This window comes from Anabrus simplex, chromosome 1, assembly GCF_040414725.1.
Source record: "Anabrus simplex isolate iqAnaSimp1 chromosome 1, ASM4041472v1, whole genome shotgun sequence".
NCBI classification, from domain to species: domain Eukaryota; kingdom Metazoa; phylum Arthropoda; class Insecta; order Orthoptera; family Tettigoniidae; genus Anabrus; species Anabrus simplex.
Genome location: NC_090265.1, coordinates 1013109195 through 1013136679, shown reverse-complemented (window position 1 = coordinate 1013136679; position 27485 = coordinate 1013109195). Strand labels below are relative to the sequence as shown.

Sequence of the window (27485 nt, the reverse complement as noted above, 5' to 3'; positions counted from 1 at the left end):
TGAATTTCTGAACAATTTTAATCTCTTTATTACTGTTCAGTTGAATAACAGGCAAATCAACTTTAAAAGTTGGCATCATTTCTGTTTTTTCAAATGAAACTTGTAATCCCATTCTTTTGGCTATAATTTCTAGTTGTTCAATTTGAAATTTAGCCTCTTCTATTGTATTTGCAAGCAATGCTAAATCGTCCGCAAAAGCAAGGCAGTTGAGTTTAATACTTCTACCGATCTTGATAGTTGGTTGGCATTTCTTGTTCCATTCACGCATAACCTTCTCCATTGCACAATTAAATAACAATGGTGAGAGTCCGTCTCCTTGTTGAAGTCCAGTTCTTATAGTGAATGATAATTCGCCTCTAAATTTAACTTTTGCCTTCGTATTTTTAAAAGTCATACTAATGAGGATAACAAGTTTTTGGTGTAATCCAAATTCTTTAAGGCTTTTTAATAATGATTCACGATGAATACTGTCGTATGCTTTTTTTAAATCTACAAACGTGATGACTAGACCCTTACTTTGAAATCTTTGGTGCTTCATTATCCATTTTAAACTAATGATTTGATCTGGACAGCTTCTACCTGGTCAAAATCCTCCCTGATATTCTCCAAGTTCTTGGTCGAGTTGTTCTTGGATTCTTGTGTATATAATCTTGAATAAAATCTTGTATGTAATATCAAGCAAGGATATCCACCGATAATTATTTGGATCGGAGCGATCACCTTTCTTATGCAGCGGGTGGACTATCGCTGTATTCCATTCCTCGGGAAGCTTCTCAGTGTTCCAAATATCAATGATGTATTTATGTAGGTTTTGAATAGTCTGATCATTAGCATTCTTCCATATTTCTGCTACTATTTGATTCTCTCCTGCTGATTGGTAGTTTTTAAGTGCATTAATTGCTGTTTTCACTTCATTGTAAAATGGTGGTATAATCTTTTGTAATGGAGTTTTATTTTTTGGGTTAGGGTCAAATTCTAAATGTTCCACAGGATCCTCACAATAAAGTCACTCTTTAAAGTATTCTGCAAGGATGTTAACATTATCTTGATTACTGTGTGCCATTTTTCCATTTTTCCATTTTTATTCCTTAACATAAGTGTGGGAGGGGCAAACTTAGATTGATATTGCTTGAATGTTTTGTAATAGTCTCTTGTTTTATGCTGATTGAATGTTTCCTCTATTGTGCTAAGCATTTCCTTTTGATAATTTCTTTTAATTGTCGTAATTTCCTTAGCTGTTTGTCTTCTGGCATTAATTAGTTCTTCTCGAGATTTTCTTTATTTAAAATTCTTCCTACAGCATCTGCAGGCTGCCACAAAGACAAAGAGTACCTTGCAAATTTTGGTTAGGCATGAACCTACTTTTCATACAGATTTAATAATCAAAGAGAGAAAGACACATGAGATACATTTTAAGGTCCATATGCAGGAGTAACAGTAGAAGAAGTATTGGAGGAAGAAAGGGAATGGTGGAGACATACAAAACTGTGGTCATCCTTGATTCACAACCCGATCCAGAAGACTGGAAACCAGAAATGAAGAAGAAGAAGATGCATGATTCCTAAAAATGGAGATAGGAACTTTCAATGCACTAACTGCTATGGTAGTGATGAAGGTTTTGGGAAGTCCAAACTGCTTAAAGAATTCTACAGAAAGCTTCACCTTTTTCACCATTGTCTGACTCAGATGATTAATTTAAATGGGATACAGAAGAATCATAATGAACATCATCTATGTCAGTCATTTCATCACAGTCATTATCTTTACTTTCAGACTCTATATCCGTTACAATGAAGTATTAGGATATAAAAGTAACATAATACAAGTTGCAGGTCAAATTTTGGGAGGAATAATCACTACAGCTGCTGCCTTTTGCAGCTGCTAGTCTCACCTTATTAAGTACATAAATGTACATAAATAGCAGTAGTCCATCTTTTCCTCTCGCTTTCTTCTCCCCCACTGTCCCTTTTACCAGCTCATCCTCACATTCTTACCTATACCTAAAAAATGTTTACAATGACCCATTTACACACCGAGAACTTTGAATCTTCTCTTTTCAGTTTTGACTCAGATATATATATAGGTACAGTATATTTAAAAAATTCCTAGATATCCAAGGATCTGTAGTTAAATACACACTGGGACCCGACATTATAAAATATGTTAATGAATGAGTGTCGCACATTGTCACACTGTTCATATCGTGCTGGAATGAGAGATGAGGAAATAGTCCTCCTATCAGGCAAAACGTAAGAAGAGTTCAATCCAGTACTTTTATTTTTGCTATTTGTTTTTTATGTCGTACCAATACAGGCTAATCTTATGGTGATGATGGGATAGGATAGGATAGGATAGGATAGGGTAGGATAAGACAGAACTACAAAGGAAGCGGCTGTGGCCTTAACTGAGAAAGAGTCTCAGCATTTACTTGGTGTAAAAATGATAATGAATGGACTTTAAAATCTCTACTGTCACATGAACTTTCAGGGTTGAGGGTTGGAGTACACAGGTTACGAATTGCTAACTCTCCCCTTCTGTCATTGTGACCTTCCGAAATTGCTGCAGGCAGGCTCCTCACCCCAATGTCTATCTTGCCATTCACACACTCGAACATCACAGTTAACGTATTAATGCCTCACTTAAATGTTTAAAATGGACACAAAAAAGAGAAGTTTTAGCTTTAGTTAAAGCGATACATGAAACTGGGAGAAAGAAAGAAAGAAAGAGAGAAAGAAAGAAAGAAATAAAGAAAGAAAGAAAGAAAGAAAATAGCTGGTGAGTATTATCAATCTGGTCCAGTCCAAACAGTTACGTTGACGGATGCAATCAGGTGCATTGAAGAAGCATGGAGACATGTTACTCAGCTAACAAATGAAGAAGTGCTGAACAGGGCAAATGCTAACAGAGAACTCATGACTACAATCAAATGCAGAAAGATCTCTTACTCCGGCACCTTCTTCTTCTCAGTCGAATAACTCATGTCTGAGTATCATAATCTCATGGTTGCTTTACTATTCAACGGTGTCCAGCAGCAGCTGCCATTGTCTACGTTCTTCTGCTTGCCAGACTGTCATTCGAAGAGATACGCAAGTTGTGTCTTTGATCTGGTCTATCCATATTCTAGGAGCTCTTCCACGTGGCCTGATACCGTATACTTTTCCTTGAACAACTAGTTTTTCAAGACTATTTTCTCTCCTTAATACATGCCCAGAACTGCAGGGTTCTCCATCTAACAAGAGTGGAAAGTCAATTTGGGATACCAAGCTCTTCGATTATGGAGGAGATAGAGCTTTTCTCCGTCCAAGGTATTCGTAGCATCCTACACCAACACCACATTTCAAATGCGTTGCGCTTTTTGTCCTTGGCCTTAAATGACCATGATTCAAAGCCATAGAAGAAGACTGGAAATACTAAGACACAAACCAGGTGTTTCTTTGTGTTTTTGCTGATTGCTCAGTCATGCCAGATCATTCTCCTTCTCGCAGCTGCCAGCGTTGCTCAGCAAGGAGACAAGATAAATTCATTAACAACATCTAGGCCTACTAGACGACCACTAAATTGGAGCTTGTTTCCTTTGTCAACAACCATCACTTTGGTTTTGCTGCGATTCACTTCCAATCGAAGCTGAAGACTTTCACTTTCTACCCGCTGCAACAATTCAGCAAATTCATCTTCATTGCTTGCCACTAGAATAGTATCATCAGCAAAACACAGATTCTGTAACATCCTTCCTCCAAATGATACTCCACCATGACAGCTGTGCAGAGCCCTTTGCATGACATATTCCCTGAATATGCTGGACAACAGGGGGGACAGAATGCAACCTTGTCTCACTCCTTTTGACACTCTGAAGGTCTCTGATAAGCCACAGTCCAGTTTGACTTGAGCGGTGTTGTTTTCATATAAGTTTTTTATCAAAGCAGTAAGATGAGGAGGGACACCCATTTTATGCAATACTTCGTACAGCTTGCACCAACAAACACAGCCAAATGCCTTCTTGTAATCTAAAAAGCAAATCAACATTGATATGTTGAATTCATACATCTTTTCAATGTACTGTTAGATATTAACACATTGGTATTAAATTGTTACAGCGGACGAAGCCTATCCGCTTGCCAGCCAGACACTTACTAGAAGAACAAATTTAAGGACATATGGGAGGTTTGTTCCGCTCTGATTAAAATATCCAGTCCAACAACAGCAAGCACAAATTCATCTGCCCTGATAACTTCATACATAACTATAAATCTTAATAAGTTACATAATTTAATAATAAATCAGTGCATCCTAAAAAGGATGTTAACAACATGATTTTAAATTTGACGGGAAGATAGATCATTCTTAGAGGCAACAATAATACAAACAGTGACAAACAATGTTTTATCAGTGGCCGACTCGGCTAATAAACCCATCTAAGGTGATGATACGTATTTATAAGAGTGTAAAATATAGAAGGAATAACGAACTGTTCAAGAGTGTTTTAAAGTGTCCCATAAAGTGTTGTGGCTACATTATAACAGACAATATGAAGAAAAGAACAGTGCGTACATATTAGACTAAAGTTAATATTATATAGGGCAATGTTTAATGTAAATATGGTATGATGTTAGATCTCGGGATTTGGGGAAGGTTGATTTTGATGTTGTAACGCTGATGAAGGGAGTTAAGGCTCCCGAAACATGTACGTATAAAACAAGGTAAAAATCAAATACTGATAATATACTGACAGGGCGGATAAACAATCACCCATGTACATTATTGTTATGAGTCAATACGGACCAATTAAGGACCAATAATGGTCAAGTCTGTTGAAGATTATATTGATGACGATAATAATAATAATAATAATAATAATAATAATAATAATAATAATAATAATAATAATAATGTTATTTATATTATGTCCCACAAACTACTTTTATAATTTATGGAGACGCTGAGGTGCCAGAATTTTGTCGCGCAGGAGTTCTTTTACGTGCCAGTAAATCTACCGACACAAGGCTGATGTATCTGAGCACTTTCAAATAGCACCGGACTGAGTCAGAATCGAACCTACGATGACGTTGATGTCAGTGCTGATAATCTGTCATTATCTGAATTGTTGCAAAAAGAAAATAGCATGCAATTATGAATCAATGTGACTATGAAAAGTATGCAACAATAGACTATGGCCTAGTTACATTGGAAGCACAAATTGATGACGATACTGTAAGTGAAGAATAAAGGCCACAGTGACCAAGTAGTAGAAGAAGAAATTCCTATCTCAAAAGTGAGCGATGCTTCAGACGCCAAAAATTACTAACTTATTATTATTCCTAAATGAGGAAATACTCATACTGTAGTAGTTATAAGTTTAACTGCATGAGCGACAACTCCCTTATGAAATTAAAAACTGTATTTCATGTTGTATGTACTTCAATTTTGTACTTTATTTTCAGGCTTAAAAGTAAATATGTACAATTTAAAATAAACCTAGTTAAATTTTGTTCTAAACTATCTTCCATCTTACTCGGCTAATAGCACAATCTCGGTTACGGCACTCATTCATAACAATACAATTCATCAGGTCTCTTTGATGTCATTATAACCACTGATAAAGCTCTTTATAAATTAACAAAAAAAAAAACATTACCATGGAAATAAAAATAATTGGTGAAAAACTGCCTCTAACCATGAATCTGTGCAGAAAGTTGAACATACAATTTATCATTTGCAATAGTACCTAGGTACATTGTAATACGAGTGCAGAATGGGCTCCATTGAAAAATTAATATGAAAGCTGGAGCACGAGTGTGCTCCAATCATATGAGTTTTCCAACAGCTATTTCTGCAAGTGTGTTACTATTTTTTTCTATGAAAGTGACCCAATTCAGAGATCAAAGAAAATTTTTATACAGGCCAGAGTGAGAATCTTCATATTTAATTTGGGACACTGTCTTCTGGAAAGGTGTATTTAAGATAAACGCACATTTTCAGAAGGCATGATCTCCAATTCAGGTTTGACTGTAGATGCATTTATTGAGAAGCGTGCAGGAAAAATAAAATAATGTTCACACTCAATGAATGAAAATAAATTTTCAGTGGCAGTTTTCTTGACAGAAACACTCTTTTCATATTTTTGTAGGAAAAATAGTTTGAGTAAATATGGACCTTTAAACAACATGGCTAACCCTAGAGTAAAAATAGATAAAAAAATTAGTCTTACCTGACAAATCTCCATTGCTCAGAGATCTGATATGACTATCTGGCTCCTGCTTCATCTCTGTACAGGAAGGTAAGGAAGATGTGATTTGATGACTGCTGGATAATAGCACTTCATCTCCTTTCACTAAAGATTCCAAGGGTGTGCCAAGATCATAGTCTTTATTGTCTTCATTTTCATTAGAACAAGGAGATGAGTGTATAGAATAAACTTCTGGTTCTAATTTCACTTCATCAGATTTTATAACTCCAGAGAAGGGATGAACAACCTTTGCAGAGTCACAAGAATAGAACTTGTCAATCGAGGGAGCAGAACTGTCGGAGATGTGAAATGACAAGTCACTTGTTTTGGCTTGGTGAAAATCATCTCCTTGAGTTAATTTCACCACTGATGTATGTCTTACTGGTATGTGGTTCACAGTTGCAGCTCCAGATTCCTGGGCCTGAGCTTCGATGTACTTTACCATCGTCATTGCTCTAGTGCGCAACCCACCTTTTAAATGAACTTTACTAACATGAGCCACACAATCATATTTTGAAAAACACTTATGGTGACACAACATGCATTGGTACCTATTCCACCCCATGTGGATAGCTACATGACGACGTAGGTTGGTCAGTTTATTAAACTTTTTCTGACAAGGCAAACACTGTAATCTACGAACATTGATCAGTTCCTGCATTCTATTCTCCATGACTGGAGATAACTGTATCACTTTCTTTGGCTTTTTTGTTGGAGAAACTTTCACTGTCTTTTGAGCCTGTGAGTCCTCAGTCTTGGAATCCTCGCTGTCTATATCATAATGACTAACAGCATTAGGCCGGTGTCTTACAATAGTTGAAGAGGGTCGTTTCCTTTTATTACATTCACTTACTTGCACATTCCCTGAGATGATAATTTCTTGTTCAGCCAATGCAGGCCTGGTCTCACTACAATGTACAGAACTATACACAAAGGTGTTTGACACTTTAGAGGTTTGATCGGGTTCTTTTGAAGTTCCACTCCTACTGGATTCAACTGGACACTTAGGATTAAAAGAAAATGAGTCATTACTTTTATCTACACTTTTATACTGAATTTGTTGTACTGTATTACTAAAAAACTCACCATTTCCATTACTCTTAGTAACTTCACCAATAACTTCAATACTATCATCTCCATCAGTTTCCCTCGCTGAATTAACGCTAATGTTCCTACATTCTCTTGCAAGTTGTTTACTGGAACTCATAGAATTAGTTTCCTCCTGTGAATTCACGATCTCCTGCCCAAATTTATTGACTTCCCAAACCTCACAGTCCTCTCCTTCTTCCCCTGCAGCACACGAGTGTGGTCTGCTGCTCGATTCACTCTGAGCATCAGACAAAAGGGAAATACTAGATCCACCACTACCTATCTTAATGTAATCTCTTCGGATCTGAATTTCAATACGCTTTTCTGGAATATCTTTCTTTGTTTGTTCACACCAACTCCCTGCACTAGTTTGCTGCGCTGGTACTCTTGAGTAAGGTGAATTTGAGGATGAACAACTATTGGTTTCTACTTGAAGAGGAGACACACTAGTTTTGTTGGGAGATGCTACTTCAGTCTTCTTAGGGTTGTTTGTAAACTCAACCGATTCCTGTTTTAGAACTTTTTCAACCCCATTCGATGAGCTGCCTGGTAAACGAGTTAGTTTGATATTATTTCGAGCAGCAATTCTTTTCTGACAAATCTGAGAATGAGAATTCAGAGCTGCTCGTCTCTCAAACCTCCGACCACAGCCTCCACATCGTTGAAGTTCTTGATCGTCTTCAAAATTATTCATCCAGTCCTGAAACACAAAGAAAAAATGTCATCATCTTCATCGTTACCGAGTAAAAACAAGAAAAATCTCCCTACATTTCCAAATAACCCAATGTTTGCAAAACAAGAAGCAATAACTTCTGATAACTACACATGAAGGCAAATATCTTCATCATCATCATCATCATATGTTTCTACAAAAGCCACGCCTACAGTCTACATCATATAAAAGCAGCTTCCATAGTATCACAGCCAGTCAGAGACTTTGGTGGAAGTTACATTGATACTGTTCAGGCTTTAAAAAAATAGCAGCATTTCGTCCCAATGCGTCAGCAGGATCATCAACTGGAATCACACACCACTCCAAGACTGGCTAGTATACTGTTGAGACACCACTGCACAAGTGACAGCGAGGTGCACTAGATTATATACCACCATCTCTACATACTAGAAATGCCACAATTAGAAATTAGGTTTCCAATAGGTAACTATGATCTGCTTACACTGACTGGGTTGAAATGCTGATTCTTCAAGACTGAGAAGCCAGAACACTAGCAATTATTGACCGATTTTCTCAATCAGTGTAAACAGATTATGGTTCCCTACTGGAAACTTAATTTTTGATAAATTATTACTACTTTTGATATATTTGAAGGTCTTGAGCCATGGCTTATCTCTGAACTTTGTAATAACATATAACCCAGCAGCTACAAACTTGTCCATAGCCTAAGCTTGTAATCATTTCCTGCTCTTCACTGTCTCTTGCAAGTTTTGCTGCAATTGTATATGCAGTTATAAGTCTATCTTCTTTAACAATGTTGTCAACTCTTTTGATGCATTCAGTGGAGCAGTTTGTGAGCAACCACCAGGAGGCTGATCTGAGATGCTTTTACTTCTATCTTTGAAACGCTTCACCCATCTCCTAACACTGCTAGCGCCCATGCACATATCTCCATAGATAACAAATTCAATGACAGCACACTGTTGAAACAAAATATCATCAACCATTTTCTAACAAATACCAATCTTTGCGAGACTGAAATATTTTAATGCACTGCGTTGAGTTTGTGATGATGATGATGATGATGATAATAATAATTGTATGGCCTCAACTACTGTGGTACAGACCTTCTGAAGTAGTGCCATCTAGGTGGCTCGCCTATCAATTTCAACATTCCGATTGTGCTGCTATCTGGTAATGAAAGAGGGAATCTACTAGAATGGATACTAAGGCTGATATAATTTTATTAAGTGACACCGAGTGCATCATCAGAGATATGTAGCATACTAATAATGACATGGAGTGCTAAGGTTTTGAACTGTCCTTCAAAAATTGACTTCCGCAGCTGGGATCAGACCTACGAACTGAGATCATGAGCTGGACACTCTATCACTGTTCCACAGAGGCAGCTTTTGATGATGCATTTGATTATACTATATTGATCGAATATTAAAAAAAAACTGTTGTTGATTAATTTCAGTATATTTGTTTAGGTCTGTAAGTCAATAATATGCTTCCTCTGAGTCCACTGAACATGAAATTTTTCATTATTTCAAGGAAGGATTATCTCATGTCTCACAAGCTGTGGATTTCTGGAGCAGCATTTATGGAATGTATTGGATGGAAGTCTCGGTCTGGAAATTTTTCTGAAACAGGGTTAAAAGATAATACTGTAGCAATAATTTGACAAGATTATCACTATAATGACCAGTACAAAGCAACCATGTAGCTTTAGGTATCCAGTTTTATGTGGAGTATATATGAACCACTAGACTTTACATTTCAAATATCCGACAAGCATGTGCTGAAATTCGGACAGTGACTACCTGTGTGACAATGTCGTCTGCTATAAAGACTAGAAATTTTTGTTTTTACATTCTGCTTTACGTCACACCGACACAGATAGGTCTTATGGCGATGAAATGCCGTTCTCCCTCAACATCTCTTATCCTCCATAACAAAGTCCATTATTCTCCTAGAAAACCTTTCCCCCTCCATTCTGCTCTCTTGACTCCATCACCAAAAGCAGGTTTATGCGTACAGCTTCATTAATCGAGTTTATTGTTAACTTAGCCTTGATCTCCTCATTCTGAGTATTCTCCTGCCATTGTTTCCACCTGTTTGTATCAGCAATCATTTTCACTACTTTCAAGTCTGTTACTTCTAACTTATAAGATATCCTGAGACCACTCAGCTTACACTCTCATATACAGCAATACTGGTCTGAAAAAAGACTGGTGTAAAGAAAGATTTGTCCTGGAGATGATTTCTTTCCTACAGAATACTGCTGATCATAACTGCGAGGTCACTGCATTAGCTTTGTTGTACCTTGATTCAATTTCACTTACGATACTACCACTCTGGGAGAATACAGATCCTAAATACTTGAAATGATCTACCTGTTCCAGTTTTGCATTGCTAACCAGACATTCAATTCTCTTACAAGGGAACATCGGCAATGGTTAAGTCGACTATCGCGATGAAACTTGGAAAACACATTGAAGTACACGTAAAAACGATGTCGGCATCAATTTTGGGTGCCAGCATTCATTAGGGCGTTAACTGCGGGGCCTAAAAGTTGCGACATTTCAAATTCCATTCGGAATTGCTAGGTGGGCAATAATTCCTTTGTGGAGATTTATCTCCCGTATGCAGTTATCAGACTGTGCCTCATATACAGGCTTCTGATAAGCTCACCTGCATACACCCAGCGTCAGTGGGTAGGGTCTGGCACATCCCACTCTGACGAGTCTAGTGTTAGACCTAAGACGAAACGCTGGTTAATAGAGCAAACGCCTGAAAAGCCTCACATCTGATATGTTTTTGACATGCTCTATTGGTGAAAAATATCTAATTCCCTCCATGGGAATTTAGAATTTTCCATTCAGGTCAGTAGAGTGTCGCACCCCCCACCTGGCCACAATGCATGACCTTATGCAGAGAGGAATGGTGTCAACAGCCTTTGGATCCTCTCCTGAGGCAAGTTCGTCCACAGTTGTTGCAGCTGTACCTCCAGATCTCGCAGGCTGGTACTGGGACACCATGGTCCCACTAATTATGGCCTTTCAACATTGCGTCTGGAAACCGCATGCTGTTTAGTACGTATCTCAATGCATTATTATTATTATTATTATTATTATTATTATTTTAGGTTGGTAGATGCAGAGTGGGTTGTTGTCCCATATGCTCTGTACTCTGACCGGCCAACCGAGCAGAGGAAAGTTGGCCATGGCTCTACGCCTCTGCATTCGGGAGACGGGCCTGGGGCACAGTGCCGGACTTCACGCCTGGTCCCACCCGTCGGCTGTCCTGAGAATGGTTTACCGTGGTTTTCCATTCTCCTGCACTAAAGCGAATACCGGGACCTCGTAGTATAGGCCACGGCCGCCTACCCCCTCACCTTTTCCGCACATCTCCTTCACCGTAACAAATCTCCCGGCCTGAGAGACGGCGTCACCGTCTAAGAGGCCCGCCTCCCCCTTCAGGGGAGGAATGAAAACGTTTAGTAGTTAGTTATTATTTTATCGATGGGATTGTGGAAACACCACGTCTATTACTGTTAGGGAAACAGTGTAATTTGAAACCGACCATTTCACAAATAGCGGTGCTGGGATGAATCATGTAGAACAATATCTGTCAGAGGGGTAATCCGCGTTAGGTAGAACAGCGCCCAGGACTCACGGCGTGTTTATTACGTAGTGTATGCGCTGTTCACCAGACAGGGATTAGTGGCGAGTGGAGTAACGTGCCCGTGACAGACTCCAATGTACATGTGTACACGTATCGAATGTCCTTCTTGTAAACTTCTAAACCAGTGTGGCAGACGTATGGCATACACAAATGATGAATATGTGGATATGCTTCTGGTCCTTGGTGCATCTGATAACTGGGCTGGTGTTGCCGCTTGTGAATATGCTGCAAGATATCCTCGTCGACGCCATCCAGATAAAAATGTGTTTCGTCGTCTGGAGCTGCGCCTTTGGGAGTCAGGTTCTCTCCTTCCACCATCACGTGACAGAGGTCGTCCACGGACTTGCCGTACTCCAGCTACTGAGGAAGCTATTCTGGAGGTCATACACCAAAAACCTCAGAGAAGTACATGCAGCGTAGCAAGGCAGCTGCGTGTCTCACAACGCACGGTCGTTAATGTGCTGCACCCGTATCATTATTCTTTCACGCAACACCTGCATCCTGCAGATCCCCATCAGCGGATGCAATTCTGTGAATGGTTCCAACAACAGGAAGCCAACGATGACTGTGAACACCGTACTATGGTCGGATGAAGCAGCATTCACTCGTGAGGGTGTCTTCAATATGCACAATGCCCACCATTGGTGTGAGGTTAACCCGCACGTCACCCGTGACCGTGTATATCAAGTTCACTTTGGTATCAACGTCTGGGCCAGAATATTGGGCGACAGGTGTTTGGACCCCTACATGTTGCCTCACCTGTTGACTGCACGAAGGTATCATGCATTCCTCTCAAACTATCCGCCTGATGTGCTGGAAGATGTTCCACTACATGTTCGGCAGAGGATATGGTTCCAACATGAGGGTGGACCTCCACACTCTATTTGGACAGAACATTTCCAGGGAAATGGCTCAGACGTGGAGGTCCAGTTGTATGGCCAACACGTTCACCTGATCTAAATCCCCTGGATTTCTTCCTGTGGGGACACCTGAAGGAGCACGAGTACTCTACTCCGGCGATAAATGTGGAAGAATTGGTAGTGCGTGTTCATGCTGCTCTTGTTACTGTGGACGCAGCTATGCTGCGAAGGGTCCAGAGCTGTATTATCCGGCGGGTTGCGCAATGTTTGGACGTGCAGGGAGGTTGCTTTGAGCATCTGTTGTTCTGAGGACAACGTATTCTGTTGTGAAGGTCATGCGGTCATTAATATGGACAGTATTATTGCTAATGTCCTACATCTGAGCGCTCATATTACATGTAGTATGTAAATGACAAGTAGATGTTGTGTTATTGTACTGTGCTATCATCTTTAGCATCTCAAAAGTGATGTTGTTTGTGTAGTTATTCTGTCCTATGACAGGTCAATTGTTTCAACTACCTAGGTCTTATTTGTCTAACCGTGTATTTGTTGTGTTCAGCATTACAAAATGTTGTACATGTAGGATACATGTGACCTAAGAAATGCTGTCTTACTGTATTACAGTATGTAACGTCCGATGGAAATTAGCAAATAAAAAAATGCGCATCAACCTAGGATCGAACCCTCGACCTCCTGAATGCTAACCCAGAACTGCACCAACTGAACAGCACAACTAATATGTGCTGACAGAGGTAGTTATCATACATTTGGTTACAGTGTTGTCAGATTACTACTCTTCAACGTCCTTTTTCTGCCGGATACACTCGCAGGATGAACTTTTGTGAGAGACATTTTTTTATTGCTGGCATGCAAGGAGTCGCGCTGTGATGCCCGAGTGCACGAATTTCGCTTAATTCTGTATATAGTCAATAGACCAATATGAATATGATTAACTTACTAGTATTTATTCTTGTGTCAAAAACATCTACAATATACAGATAAAATTACTCAGTAACATTACACACATTTAGGCCAAAACATTGCTACATCAACTGCATTTTGTTTGGCTTGAAAGAGTTTACTAAAAGCAATAAAAGCCTTGCGATAAATTAATACATTCTGGCAGAAATCTCTATTTAAAAAAAAATTCTGTCCATTCATCACAACTCACAGGTTTTGCATTTCTCATACTCAAGTGTAACTGGAACAAATATGCTGCTGTTACTACTTATGATTGATTTAAGTAATTTTATCACTTGATAAATGATCCTGTAACATAACTAACCTGATCAAGCCTTTGCAATTCCTTCAGCGTGGCATTTTTAACTTTCCCAGGTGTTGTGGGAGATTCTTCAGTTGTGTCCCTTTTAAATGCCTTTTTCTGTATTTGGGGCCGTAGTTTTCGAACTTGAGCTGTCGATTTTCGGTGAACTGAAATACATCAAGGACAAATTAGGAAATCATTTGAAAATTTAAAAAACTATTTTGATTTTCTAGAACATACCAAACTTAATTTGTCTTTGCTGTGAGTTCAAAATAAATAGGTAATACATTAACACTAATACAGAGAGTTTCATCTCCTCCAATAATCACTAGCAAACTGAAATGAAAAGGTTCAATTACACCATCAATACTAATTTTATCATAGAGTTCTTATAGGTTTTTGTAGTTATGTCCTAATTAATGAATAATACACAGCAGTCGAGTGTCACTGAATGTGGTTCTGCTAGTCATAATACCAATTATATTGGAATAGAAGTGGGCATGGTTCAAGTATTTAAGGTCTTATTCTTCCTCAACATTTGTCCCACAGTGTGGCAGAGTCTGCTTTTTTGCCTTTGTTTCTCCACTTGGCATGATCATATGCCTGGCCGGGGTGTAGGCCTATGAAATTCAGGTCATTATGAAGGGTGTTGAGCTGTTGCAACTTGGGTCGTCCTGCTGATAGTCTTTCTGCAACTTCCATGGTCAACTTCATTCTGCGACAGACGTGCTGTCTGCTTGAAGCACAGTTCCATACCATGGTAGCCGGCTTGAGATAAATTGAGAGACTATTAGAAATACCAAAGAATTAGTTGATAAAGTTATTAAAATTCATACTTCATTCTTTTTGGTATAGCCAACTTGTACCCTAGCATCCCAGTAAATGAAATTTATGAGATCATTAACAAGAATTTGAAGAAATACAGTAAACCAAGTTAACAAGAAATCCAAGAATTTATATCTATTCTAAAACTGGTTTAACATTATAATTATTTCTGTTTTGACAATACAATTTATCAACATAATGGGTTAGCCATGGGATCGCCAGCCTCAGGAATTTTGGCAGAAATTTACGTAGACAACTTCGAATACACAAAAATAAGTGACACCATTTTCAACAACATTCACTTTTGGGCCAGATATGTAGATAACATATTTGTTTTAATTGATGAAAGCATTACAGATGTAACCACCACTCTTTCCAGCCTAAACAAACTTAACCCATACATCAAATTTAATTTAGAGCTGGAATCTCATCAAACCCTTAACTTTGTGAATTTAACTATTACTAGACATTCAAACTTTCTCAGCTACTAAGTTTATAGAAAACCCACCCAAACAAATTACAAAATACAACATGACTCATTGCACCCCCAACTACACAAGAAAGCTGCTTACTATAGAATAGTACTGTACATCGAGCCTTTAGTATCTCGTTGTCTAAAAAAGATCTCAATAATGAATCGTGTGGAAGAGAGGGCCTCGAGCCCTAACTTCGCCACTGAAAAAAAGGCATTAATAAATAAATAAATAAATAAATAAATAAATAGTAATAGTAGACATTTTGTAGGAAAATTAATAAACAATATCAAACACCGGCCTAAAACCACAATATCCATCTTCACATTCAATAACGAAAACATTCACTAATTCTCTAATATCTTTAGGAAGCACAACCAAAAAATAGCTTACAAAATCTATAATAACAATGCCTCTATCTTTCATAATACCCATTCTATCAATCGAAACAATAGGTTTTCAAAATCAGGGGTCTATAAACTCAAATGCAGTACCTGAGAGGCCGCATGTTGGCCAAACTGGCAGAAGCTTTACTACGTGGTATTCATACCATGTCAACGCAATCAAGTACAACAGATTTTCTGCCATGGGTCAACATATTGAGGAATTTAATCACAAGTTTACATCCATCGGGCAAGACATGAAGATGTTTAAGGTGGCTGATAAGGGCTCTATGCTTAACATACTGGAAAATTGTTTCATCCATTTAGAGCAATATTCTAATCCTAATTTCAATCTCAAAGACATATTAAAAAAAACCAATATCTTATTTGACATTATTATTCCGATCTATGATAAAAAAAGATTGGATAAAAACCAAAATCCCCTGACTCATAATACATTTATATAAACCCCCCCCCCCTCCTGCATCCTTCAGCTCCGCCATAGCGGAAACGACGTCTCACCCCTCCTTCCTTTCACGTACGTCTGTTCAATAATATGTTATTGTGGTTTCTGTCTGGAATCAACAACACACATTGGACTCTGTAATCAGGGGACAAGTCTCACATAAACATTATGTCAAACTTTTGTTCTTTTATAAAACGCTGCAAATTGTTTCTCATTCATCTCTTTCAGACATTTTCTTAACTTGATCCGCATTGAAAACAACTCCAGCACGTCTTCTCATGTATTCCAATGAACTATATCAATATGTCCCCAGTGGATGTTTAACCATGTTGTTTCACTTTAATCAAATACAAAATAGTCAAATACCACAAGCCAAGTTGTTATGATGTAACTCTTCAATTGTATGATTCTGTCCTCACCATTTTCAACCACAAGCCAAGATTGTGAAAACTTTATTTCACGTATCTAGAACGGAACTCTGATGTAATTTCTCAACTACATGAAGTGTCATAATCAAGATTGTGAATTTTAATCTTTACGTTTTTAAACATAACTCAATTTTTAACACTAATTTATTGTATATAATGTCATTGACTAGTCAATTTTATAATTTTCATGGCTGAAGATAACCTCAATGGAGGTGGAAACTCGTACCAGCATTTTTTAAGCATTTACATTATTAATAAAAAAAAATGTATTGAACAGGTGGAACCCTTTCTTTTCTCTACTTAATTGTAATTGTCTTTCAATACGGATCATCACAAAAATCATAGCTTACGATACATTCATTTATGTTTTTTAGTCTACTGGTATGTATTTTTGTTGGTCCCTCTAATTTATATGCCCAGCATTAGACATGGATGTGAGTTTCTGCTAGAAGACTCTCTAGTGCACGAACACAACTCGTCATGTACGTAGCTCCATCTGTTACTATCGCCATAATGTTCTTATACTCCACTGAGAATGTTGTGAAAACTTCTACTAATGCCTGACAGCATACAACCGCATTCTCATTTTCGAGATTCTTGACTCCTGCAACAAAAGGTGTCGAAGGGCTGCCATTCTCCTGAGAAATTTGGAAGACGATGATGAACACTGCCTCACTCTTTCTGTTCGTTATTACTTTCTTCACGTTTACTGCTTCTCTTACAGTATTTTCATAATCCTTTGCTTTGGGAACATAATTCTTGCCTAGTGTTTTCTAGTGGTGGATCACCAGCTCCTAGAATTACAAAAAGAAAAAAAGGTACAAATGATTAGTCGGGTTGAGGTTAGAGAGTGGATATAACCTATATGACAAAAAAATATATTATTTTCTTAAACTCAATATATGTGCTCATCCAAGCGTGCATACTAGAATGGTCAAGTTTATTGAGAATAATATTTGTTCCCAGGAAGGCTGACACTATACTGATGAAGAAGTCTTCTTTATCCGTTTTAACATTTTTGTTATTCTCAATACAATCTGCGATTGGCAACTTTTTTCTTTTGTGTGCTTGAGACTGCTTGCTTTTCTTAGGGATGTCACTATTGAGGTGTTTGTCACACAAATCCTTCCTTTCCCATGTGATTCGTAGGTTACATAATTTGCACAAGATTTTTGCACATCGTGGATGGTTTCCCCATGACTTGAAATTCACGATAATAGATGACAACACAAGACAAACGCAAGACTACACTACTACATATACTGCACATCATTGACTTCAGACACACGATAATTGATACAAGAAGTCCATGGGAAACCGGAATTCTATCTAAAATGGAAGAAAAGTGGAATATTGCATGTTGGTAAAAGTGGAAAATGACTATTTACAGTATAACCAGTATTGAAAGAAATATTTCAAAGCATTTTACTTGACATCTTTGTCAGCACATCGCTGTCATTGGCTCCAAACTGCGTCATTTTCCATCTCGTCCATTGCATTCGAAATGCTGCTTTTCTTGAAGGATTTCATGAGGAGACCCTCAGGAATGCGATCACAGGCATCGTTAATCCCAAAACATACGAGTGCGAATTTCGGTCTCCTTATTTTGCCTGTAGGCGTCATGTAATTAGTTCTTTTGAGGTTGGGGTTACTCACTTTCAACTACTACTACTGACAGTAAAGATTGTCCTTGTCACATATGTAAGCAAATGGCAGCATTTTTTTTCCCTCCCTAGTCTATACGGATATTGTTTCAGTTATTGACCCTACATGGCCATTAAGATCACCTCCAGTGGCACTTCAAGAACATTCCCATCAAGAATCCTTCACAAACCATCTTTTATCTTGGTGCAGCCAGTCTCCGGTGCACAGCATGAGAAGATATGAATCTTCTGTTGTTTGGTGGCAATGACAATCTTCATAAGCGGTCATCAAATTGCCCTACTTCTAATACCAAATTCTAGAACTTTTCATCAACAATTATACCAACACCATGAGTCATCTTGGGACTACTGTTGCATATAATTTTATATCCTTCACTGATATCCCGTGATTTTACACTAGTCTCTTGTACTGCACATGTTGATCCTCTGCCTTCTTAATGCGTTAGCTAGTTCTTGTCCTCTTCCTGTCATCGTGCCAACATTAAGAGAAGCAAATTTCATATTTAGAGCTCACGTGTTTAGCTGTCACCGCTCTGGAAATGCCAGTAACCCTTGCATACTTTTACTTTAGTCTCTCTTATTTCTTTCATTTTAACTATTTTTCCTACTTTCATTTTTGTTCCTACTACTCTATTGTCACTGGCAAGGCTGTTACAGATAAAAAGTGTCTATCTTTTGCTCTTTCCACCAAGTAGTACAATAATCAATTACTGTCTTTGCCCTTCTGTTTCCCTATCAATATCTTGTAATATTTCTACTATTCTTCTTCTTGAACAACGTACTGCCCACACTTAATCCATTTCTCACACAAGTCTACCAACTTCTCTCCCTCTTCATTCCTTTTTCCATATCCAAAAGGTCCAATTACTTCTTCCATTCCTTTTCTGTTGCATCACACTATTGCTTTGCAGTCTCCCATGACAGTCACTTCTACAGGCTTTATTTCTCTCTCCAGTGTTTCCAGAAATTTGTCCATATCTTCCACTGAGGTGCATACACTTGGATGAAATCCTTTGCTCAATTCTCTGTTTTTAACTGATGTATTCCACTTTATCTACTACATACTCCATGTAAGATCTTGTTGGTTATTACCCCCACTCCATTCTTTGCCTTATGTCCTCTACTCTAGTAGAGAGAGTATTCCTTCCTCAACTTCTTCTTTCCTTGTCCTCTCCACTTAACCTCTCTCAGTACTGTCCTTCTCCGTGATTTCAATCACTCTTTTGATTTTAGAATCAGTGACATGAGGTTGATCAGTGCCGCCTTCATCATAATATGTACAATTCATGTTAAAAAAAAACAACAAAAAAACAACCATGTGGCACACCAGCCCATTACAGTTACCTGCCAAGAGGGTTGCTGCCCAGCCAAATGGTCGGCAGATTTTGGAGTATCATGTTGTCAGCGTTGCTACATTTCCAACAATATTGCTTGGCTTTCACAACTGGGCTGCTGCCTCACGAGGAAGTATAAAGAAGTATACAACAAGATGGAGCCGATAACAACAGCAATTACAAAAAGAAGGTTGCTGTTTTATGGGCACATCTTCCGTATGAACAATGACTGGCTCAGAAAGAAAATCTGGAATTTTCTAAAACCAAAGGCATCTAAGTTGAGATGGTTCTAAGAGTGTGAGAAAGATCTGAGAGAGGTGGGCATTACGGAGGATGAAATCAATGACAGGGTTGGTTTCAGAAGGATGATGAGAAGCTATCAGGGTTTTATTGTAGAGACAGAACCCAGAAGACGGAGAGGTCCTTTACCAGAGGAGCAGAAGAAAGCGCTGATCAATGAGCTCAAGAGATACTGGCAGGATGTCAAAGCCAGCAGACGAACAAGACACACACACTGAAAATGAGATTGGTTGTTAACACAGTCCATAGAGGCTCAATTCGAAAAAAAAAAAAAAAAAAAAGATCAGGTACTGTTAATGGATTGAGCTGATAACAATCTCCACTAAGGATGCAATGAATAATGTTTCTTTTGAACAATTTGGAGAGGACTAGTCCACAAATATCTCCTCCCACCTATTTTGCATTTCCTAATTTATCATGTGATAGATGGCAAGGATTCTTGTAACTATATGATGATTAAGAATGTTTTAAAGTATGAAAAGATGCCTGTAAAACTACTACATATTGTTTGAATGTTGTAGATCCCAAACCTAAAGAAGAACACAATTTTGTTATAAGATAATAGTGATTCTCCAGATTCACTAGTATCAATGTTAAGAAATTTGATTCTATGATAGATAAATGACCAAGTAAAAGTTCAATTTGACTAAATGAGTTGGCTGCACAGTTCAGGTTCTACAGCTGTAAGCTTGCATTCATAATATGGTGGGTTCTAACTCCACAGTTGGCAGTCTTTAACATGATTTTCCATGGTTTCCTATTTTCACATTGCTGGACCTTAATTAAGGTCCTAGCCACTACCATTACATCCTTGTGCTGCCGAAAACCTTCGATGAGTTAGTGTGACATTAAACCACTAGTACAAAAAGGAATTCAATTTGATGACAAGGTAAGAGTTTAAACCTAGGAAGACAACAGGGACATATTAATCTAAAAGAGACGGTTGGTTTGACAGCACTAATAATCGTATGACCTGTTGTGTGGAAAGGGACCCACAGTCGGCAATGGAAATTTTACAGCAGAGCTAAACAAAAGTGTCTGCGGTGTAAACATTGCATTTCTCTGTTTTGTCTTCTTAACAAAATAAGTTATGCAGCAGTTTTAGTCTTTATCACTTAATATGATGAAAATTTTGTACAATTGGCAAGAAAATTAGTGAAAGCTGTAATTGTGTTTTTCTCAAAATACAGTTTTCTAAATAGCAACAGTCATTAATTAATATCTTCTGAACTAATGCACCTAGAAGTATGAGGTCTACTTTAAAATGCTTACTATCTTATGCCAAAAATCTCAAAAATGAAAAATCCGACTTTAGGTCACTTTCTGCGCAATGGGTCACATGACTTCTGTACATGTTCACTGTATTTTACTGTATTCAAGTGAATAATTAACACACTTTCTGGGCTAAAAATAGAGGCAAACATCCAGCTGTGTAAATTATTTGTGTAATTCTCATATACAAAAATTTATTTACAAAGAAATGAAAAAATTATACATAACATTAAACAAAACACACCAACTGGTCATCATTTGGCATAAAATGATGTCAGTTTTCTTCTGAACGATCAAGAGCATAAGCTTACATCTGGCATGCAGACAACACAGGTTTGAAGTAGCCACCAAGTACTGGAAAGATATTTCTCCCATTGCAAGCTGATAATAGCACCTGAAGCAAACAGCTAACGGCTGGAATTCTAGAATTTCTTCTTTTACTTGCGGAAACTTACCGTTTTTCAGAACGCGAAACGCTTTACCACACTAGCTGGCAGTCAGAAGTGTGTTCTTCTCTTTCTGCAAGTACCCTACGATACTGAAAACTGTCCTATTCCCGTGAATCTCGGTGAAATTGATTATTATGAGTTTATACAATGCAGTAGAACTTGCACAATTGTTCGCTGTGTATTTAATAACAAACAGTTATGAGATCACAGAACACACATGAAGCGCTCGCATAGAATATATATGTTTGTAACAGTGTACAAATTGTTACTGGGTCAGATCAGTGCTGATACACACTGAACTAGTCGAGCGCTGCAATTTGAAAATACCAGATTTGAAAATATAAAGGCTGTTACTTGTCACCTATATTTTACAACACTCATGGAACTGTACAGCATATACTCAAGAAAATGGCTGCATCAGATATGCAGGAAAAAATTTCCTCACTCTGGACTAATAAAATCAGGGTGTATAATTTATGTAAGGGTAAGAATTATGCGAGTAAATGCGGTATTTACAATAGTAAACACAATTCAAAATATCTGCATCACATCTGTTTTTATAGCAACAATATTCCTTAAATTTCCACGTTGTATTCCTTTAGAATGATTTATGGTTGAAGACTGAATTTAAGACATGATATATGTTCTGTGATTGTGATTTTGAGATTGTGGTGCTAATAATGGAGTGTCACGTGCACCTGGCTGAAGCTTATCCATACAACAGTTTTCTCAGCTGTGAGAGGGAATATGTCAAAAGGTTTGGCATTGACATTTAAAATTGTTTGAAGCTGTGGTAATAGAGACCAAGGCAACAATACCTGGAACATCAAAAAGATCACACTGACTGCAGCAAATCAGACAGTTTCCAATCTCCTAACGACAACCCATTACATAATCTCCTTAGGTTATACTCATTTAAATTACAAAATTGGGAAACTAATCTAGATTTTGGAGTCATTAATTGGAGACAAACTGATGATATCAGCAACTTGTAATATATGTGTCATGTACACGTTATACATATCTATTTATCACCATCAGTGTCATCTGGTACTCGCCATCTCTCCCTGTTTGATACATATTTTCTTCCAGGACATCTCATCTGAGACCTCTCCTCTCCACATTTGATTTCACTGTCTATCTAGCATTTCCTTGGCTTTCCTCTTCGACCTTTGCCTTGGACAGTAAGGTTGAAGTATTTTCTGGCAGGTCTCTTGATTTTCATTCTCATGATGTGGCAATACCACTGAATACTATGCTTCTTTTAGACGTGATACTGTATAGGCTTATGCTGTGTCATGAAAATAAGATGAAATTCTTTACGTTTCGCAGAGAACTGTGCTCTGCGTCATCAGAAGAAAATCTCGACTGTCCACAAGAAAGGCTTTTTAAACAATGACTCTTTAAATTTAGACGTTATAATAGAAGTGGAAATGGTACGTTCATTCGCCACCAGATGGCTCTTCAGACGTGGCATAGCGCTAGCGTTTGAAGTGGAAGTTGACCGAACCATCAGAATCAGCCTATACAGTACCATGTCTATAAGTACGGGCCATGAAAGCATCAATGGCAACATCGAAAACCTCTACTGGGAGGATACTTTTAAGAAGGCTTCACAATTCAGCAAATTAAATGGTTATGGACACGGACGAGTATAAGAATAAGATCTCGGCTATATTGTCACAGCCTGTTTACAGACTGATCTCATGTGACCCCACCACTCGTGTGTCCAACGCCACCGTGAAACTCTTAAGGCAATCCTCAATTCCAAAAGAGGAGGCTAAACATCTGTCTCTGGAGAATGCAGTGCCACCTAGATTAATTATATGGACTGCCTAAGATCCATAAAAAAGATGTTCCCCTAAGACCTATTGTTAGTGCGATAGGTTCTCCTACGTATGCTCTGGCAAAATACCTAAGCAAATTCCTTCAGCCACACATAGGACGTGCTGAATCATACGTCAACAAGCTGTCAACCATAATCCTTCAACCCAATGCACTTTTGGTGAGTTTCAATGTGGAGTCCGTGTTCACTAAAGTGCCGATTGACTCGATCATGTCTCTCATTGAACACCTGTTCCCTGAGGACATTACTAAGCTATTTTACCACTGCATGACCCAGCTATTTCTTGTGGGGTGGAAATTTTTACGAACAGACGGACAGAGTGGCTATGGGAAGTCCACTTTTGCCCGTAGTGGCTAATTTCTTTATGGAGCATTTTGAGGAGGAGGCTATTGCTTCGGTGCCCGTCAAACCTATGATATGGGGGAGGTGTGTTGCTAATGCATTTGTGGTCTGGACAGAAGGTCCTGAGAAAATTCATCTCTTTCTAAACCACCTAAATCAGCAACATCCTTCAATAAAATTCACTATGGAGATGGAGTCGGACGGATGCCTTCCTTTCTTGGATGTTCTAGTAAGAAAGAAAATGGACAGCTCCTTAGGACATACCGTCTATCGTAAGCCTACCCACACAAATCGCTATCTTCATGCAGATTCTCACCACCATCCAGCACAAAAACAAGGCATTCTCACGACACTTGCCAAGATATTTTGTATCCTTTCTCCCCAAGCTGCTCTTTTTTAAATATGCATTATAAACTTGTAATTTCCCAACTGTTCAATGGAATATTATAAAATTATTGTATAATTACCCTGTCAAACTGTGATCGTTCAACCAACGGCAGTAATTAGTGTTATGAACATTGACGACAGACACTTTATACCCTTTCTCCCCAAACTGCTTCCATGTAAATATATGTATAAACTTTATAATTTCCTATGATTTCTAATAGAGTAGCGTCAATTATTCTTCAGACCACCACTACTGGACACTGCTAAAATACTCTGTGATTTTACGCATGGGTGCCGACTACTGTGTCTATAAACATATATTGTTTATCTGTATCATCACTGAACATTGTTTTTTTTTTTTTCCATTGTAGTATGTTAAGTTTATATGTTAGTATTTACAATTTAATTACTAATCAGGTACCTGATTTATGCCTTGAGGTGGGAGTATGACTGATGATGCCCTTAAAGAAGGGCGAAACATGTTTCAAATTGAAATAATAATAATAAATTCCTAAATGTTTAAAAATTTATAATCTATTGAATAGGTGACACAATAAACCCTTTAGCATCCTACACTCGCCAAGAGGGTGAGACGAATTTGTGAGCCATCAAATATCCAGGTGGATATGGACACGCTCAAAGTCGCATTCAAGGGTAATGGTTACAGCAATTTGCAGATTCATAGAGCCCTGCATCCCACAGAAACGACCACGCAAAGCTCACAGAAGGAAGAAGTGAAGGGAACTGCCTACTTGCTTTACATTCACAACACCACAGATCGAATTGCCAAGGTCCTCCGCAAACACAATATACAAACAGTGTTTGGCACCACCACTAAAATTGCTCCAGTATAAAACCAAGGACAAATTGTCCCCACTTTTACATCCTGGGGTATACGAAATTCCCTGCACTTGCAATAAGGTATTCATCAGCAAAACATGCCGGTCCATTGGTACCCGTATCAAGGAACATAAACGTAATATTCGTCTCAACCAACCAGACAAATCGGCAATAGCTGAGCACGCTCTATCGCCGGGTCATGATGTCATGTTCTAAGAGGCTCGAGCTCTTACCCACACTAGACACTACAGGTCCAGGATTATATGGGAAGCTGTGGAAATACGTAGAAATCCAAACAATTTCAACAGGGACACTGGCTATCAATTAAGTAACAGCTGGTTGACAGCCATTAAGAATTTACGTAGTAGTTCCCTTCCCTTTACTATTGTTATTTCGTGTCGGTGTTTTCCAAATTTGTACTTTACTCATTGCCAGATGTTTCATTCCCGGCTTGTGTCAATGTCATACACCTGTCAATGCCATATGTTACGTACACATGTTATGTGAACCTCCTAGACTGATTCTGACGGTTTGCTCAGCTTCCACTTCGAACACTAGCGCTGTGCCACATCTTGGGAGCCATCTGGTGGCAAATGAATGTACCATTTCCACTTCTATTATAACGTCTAAATTTAGAGTGTCATTGTTTAAGGAGCCTTTCTCGTGGACAGTCGAGATTTTCTTCTGATGACGCAGAGCACAGTTCTCTGCGAACACGGCATAAGCCCAAAAGCCTATACAGTATCATGTCTATAAGTATGGGCTAAGAAAGCATCAATGGCAACTATGCTTCTTTATTACACTGGTAATTGGGACCTCAATGCCAGCTACCCTCCTATTTACTTCATTCCTGTTTTTGTCCTTTCAAGTAGTTTGATTCATAGTTCTAATGAATCTAATTTCTGCTACCTGAATTCTGCTGTATTCATTGTTCAGTAGAGTACTTGGCTTTAAACCATATGTGAGAACTGGTAAGAAGTAGGTGTGGTACAGGGTTGTTTTTGTTTTTTGTGGTATTTTGCAATTCCAGAGTAGGTTTCTGACTTGATTGTAAAAGTCTGATATTTTCTCTGTCCTGGTTGACAGTGTTATCTTTCGAGATTGTGCTTTCAAGGTACTTGAAGTGAGAAACTGAAACTAATTTGGTTCCTTCCGAAAAAAGAAGTTTGAGTTTGCTCCTTTTCTGCCGGTCATTTCTGCAGTCTATGTTTTCAACATTTTCAGCTCAAAGTTACTGAACATATTGTTCTATTCAGTCAGTTTTTTCTGTACTTCAGCTTCTGTTTCTCCCCATAACAGCAAAATCATGAGCAAATACCATGGCATTTGGTCGGCTGTCTGTTTTTCTTGATAGACTTTTTGATCTTGTCCATTACTGTTATTAAAAAAGAGTGGTGATATGACACTTCCTTGTTGGACACCTCTCTTTGTGTCTCAAACCATTTTGGTCATCCACTGTCTGATCACAACTGTAGCAATTCTATTATAGCATCCTTACTTTCGTCAATCAGGTACTTTGGCATCTTGAGGTCTTCCAGACCTTGTTCCAAGGGACAGTGTTGTAGGCTTTTTCAGTGTCCAAAATATGTAATCACAAGATTCCTTCCATGCTTCCTGAACTTTTCTGTACCGGTAACTATTCTTATGGCAAAAATGAGAATCATAGTACTTCTATCTTTCTTGAATCTGTGGGTTTCTTCTCCAAGCCAAGGCAATTGCCCACCTACAGGTTGAAACATTGCATAAAATGGCTGAAGCTGTAAGTCTCCAGATTTTTTATCAAATGATGTCTGTTCATCATAATACCAAAGCATTTCTCGATACCAAATATGGAAAAATCAAACATTGCATTCATTTTGAGTATCTTGGAGAGATCATTTCCTTTAATGCATCGAGAAAAATCAATCAATATAACTAATCTGCATTTAGGGCAGTTGCCCTAGTGGCAGATACCTTATCTGTTGTTTATCTAGTCTTTTCTTAAATAATTTCAAAGAATTTGGAAATTAATCAAACATCTTCCTTGATAAATTGTTCGAATCCCCAATTCCTCTTCCTATAAATGAGTATTTGCACCGATTTGTCTTCTTGAATTCCAACTTTATCTTCACTTTGTGATCTTCCCTAAATCAATATCAACAAATCTGCAGTTAGAGCTGTTGCCCAGGTGGCAGATTGCCTATCCGTTGTTTACCTGCTATGTTTTTAATGATTTAAAAAGGTTGGAAATTTATTGAAATCTCCCTTGATAAATTATTCCAATAATTCATTGATCTTCCTATTAACGAATATTTGCCCCAAACTGTCCTCTTGAATTCCAATTTTATCTTCATATTATGAATTTACTTACTTCAAAAAACTCCATTCAAGCATATTCGTCCACTAATGTCATTCCACACTACCTCGCTATTAGCAGCTCGGAACACACCGCTTAACTGAATAGCTTGTCTCCTCAATCCTAAGACTTCCCAGCCCAAAGTTAGTAACATTTTTGCGAAAATAAATTTGTATTTCTGTTCCTGGGTGGTGCAGCCTTTTTCAGGCACTCCCCCATTGGATGTGGGCTACATGTACATATCAGCCCTCCTGCCTATCTTAAAGTCCTTCCAGAAGGGTATAGGAAGTGTACGTAGGGCAGAAAGGACCGATGACTGGTTATGGATAATGTCCACATTAC

The 27485-nt window shown here is 38.2% G+C and overlaps 1 protein-coding gene across 6 annotated transcripts in view; it reads right to left on the bottom strand.

The window, feature by feature from the left end:
- The window catches only part of LOC136857896 (uncharacterized), a 109948-nt gene that overhangs the window by 18519 nt on the left and 63944 nt on the right, over positions 1-27485 (bottom strand). For 5 of the 6 annotated variants that reach the window (XM_067136940.2, XM_067136943.2, XM_067136939.2 and 2 more), the window contains exons 8-9: positions 13821-13966; positions 6206-8012 (exon numbers count right to left, since the gene is read on the bottom strand). In XM_067136940.2, coding sequence (XP_066993041.2) covers positions 6206-8012; positions 13821-13966 — 1953 coding nt within the window. The remainder of the gene's footprint in view (positions 1-6205; positions 8013-13820; positions 13967-27485) is intronic. The other variant, XM_067136944.2, reaches the window with a different exon arrangement.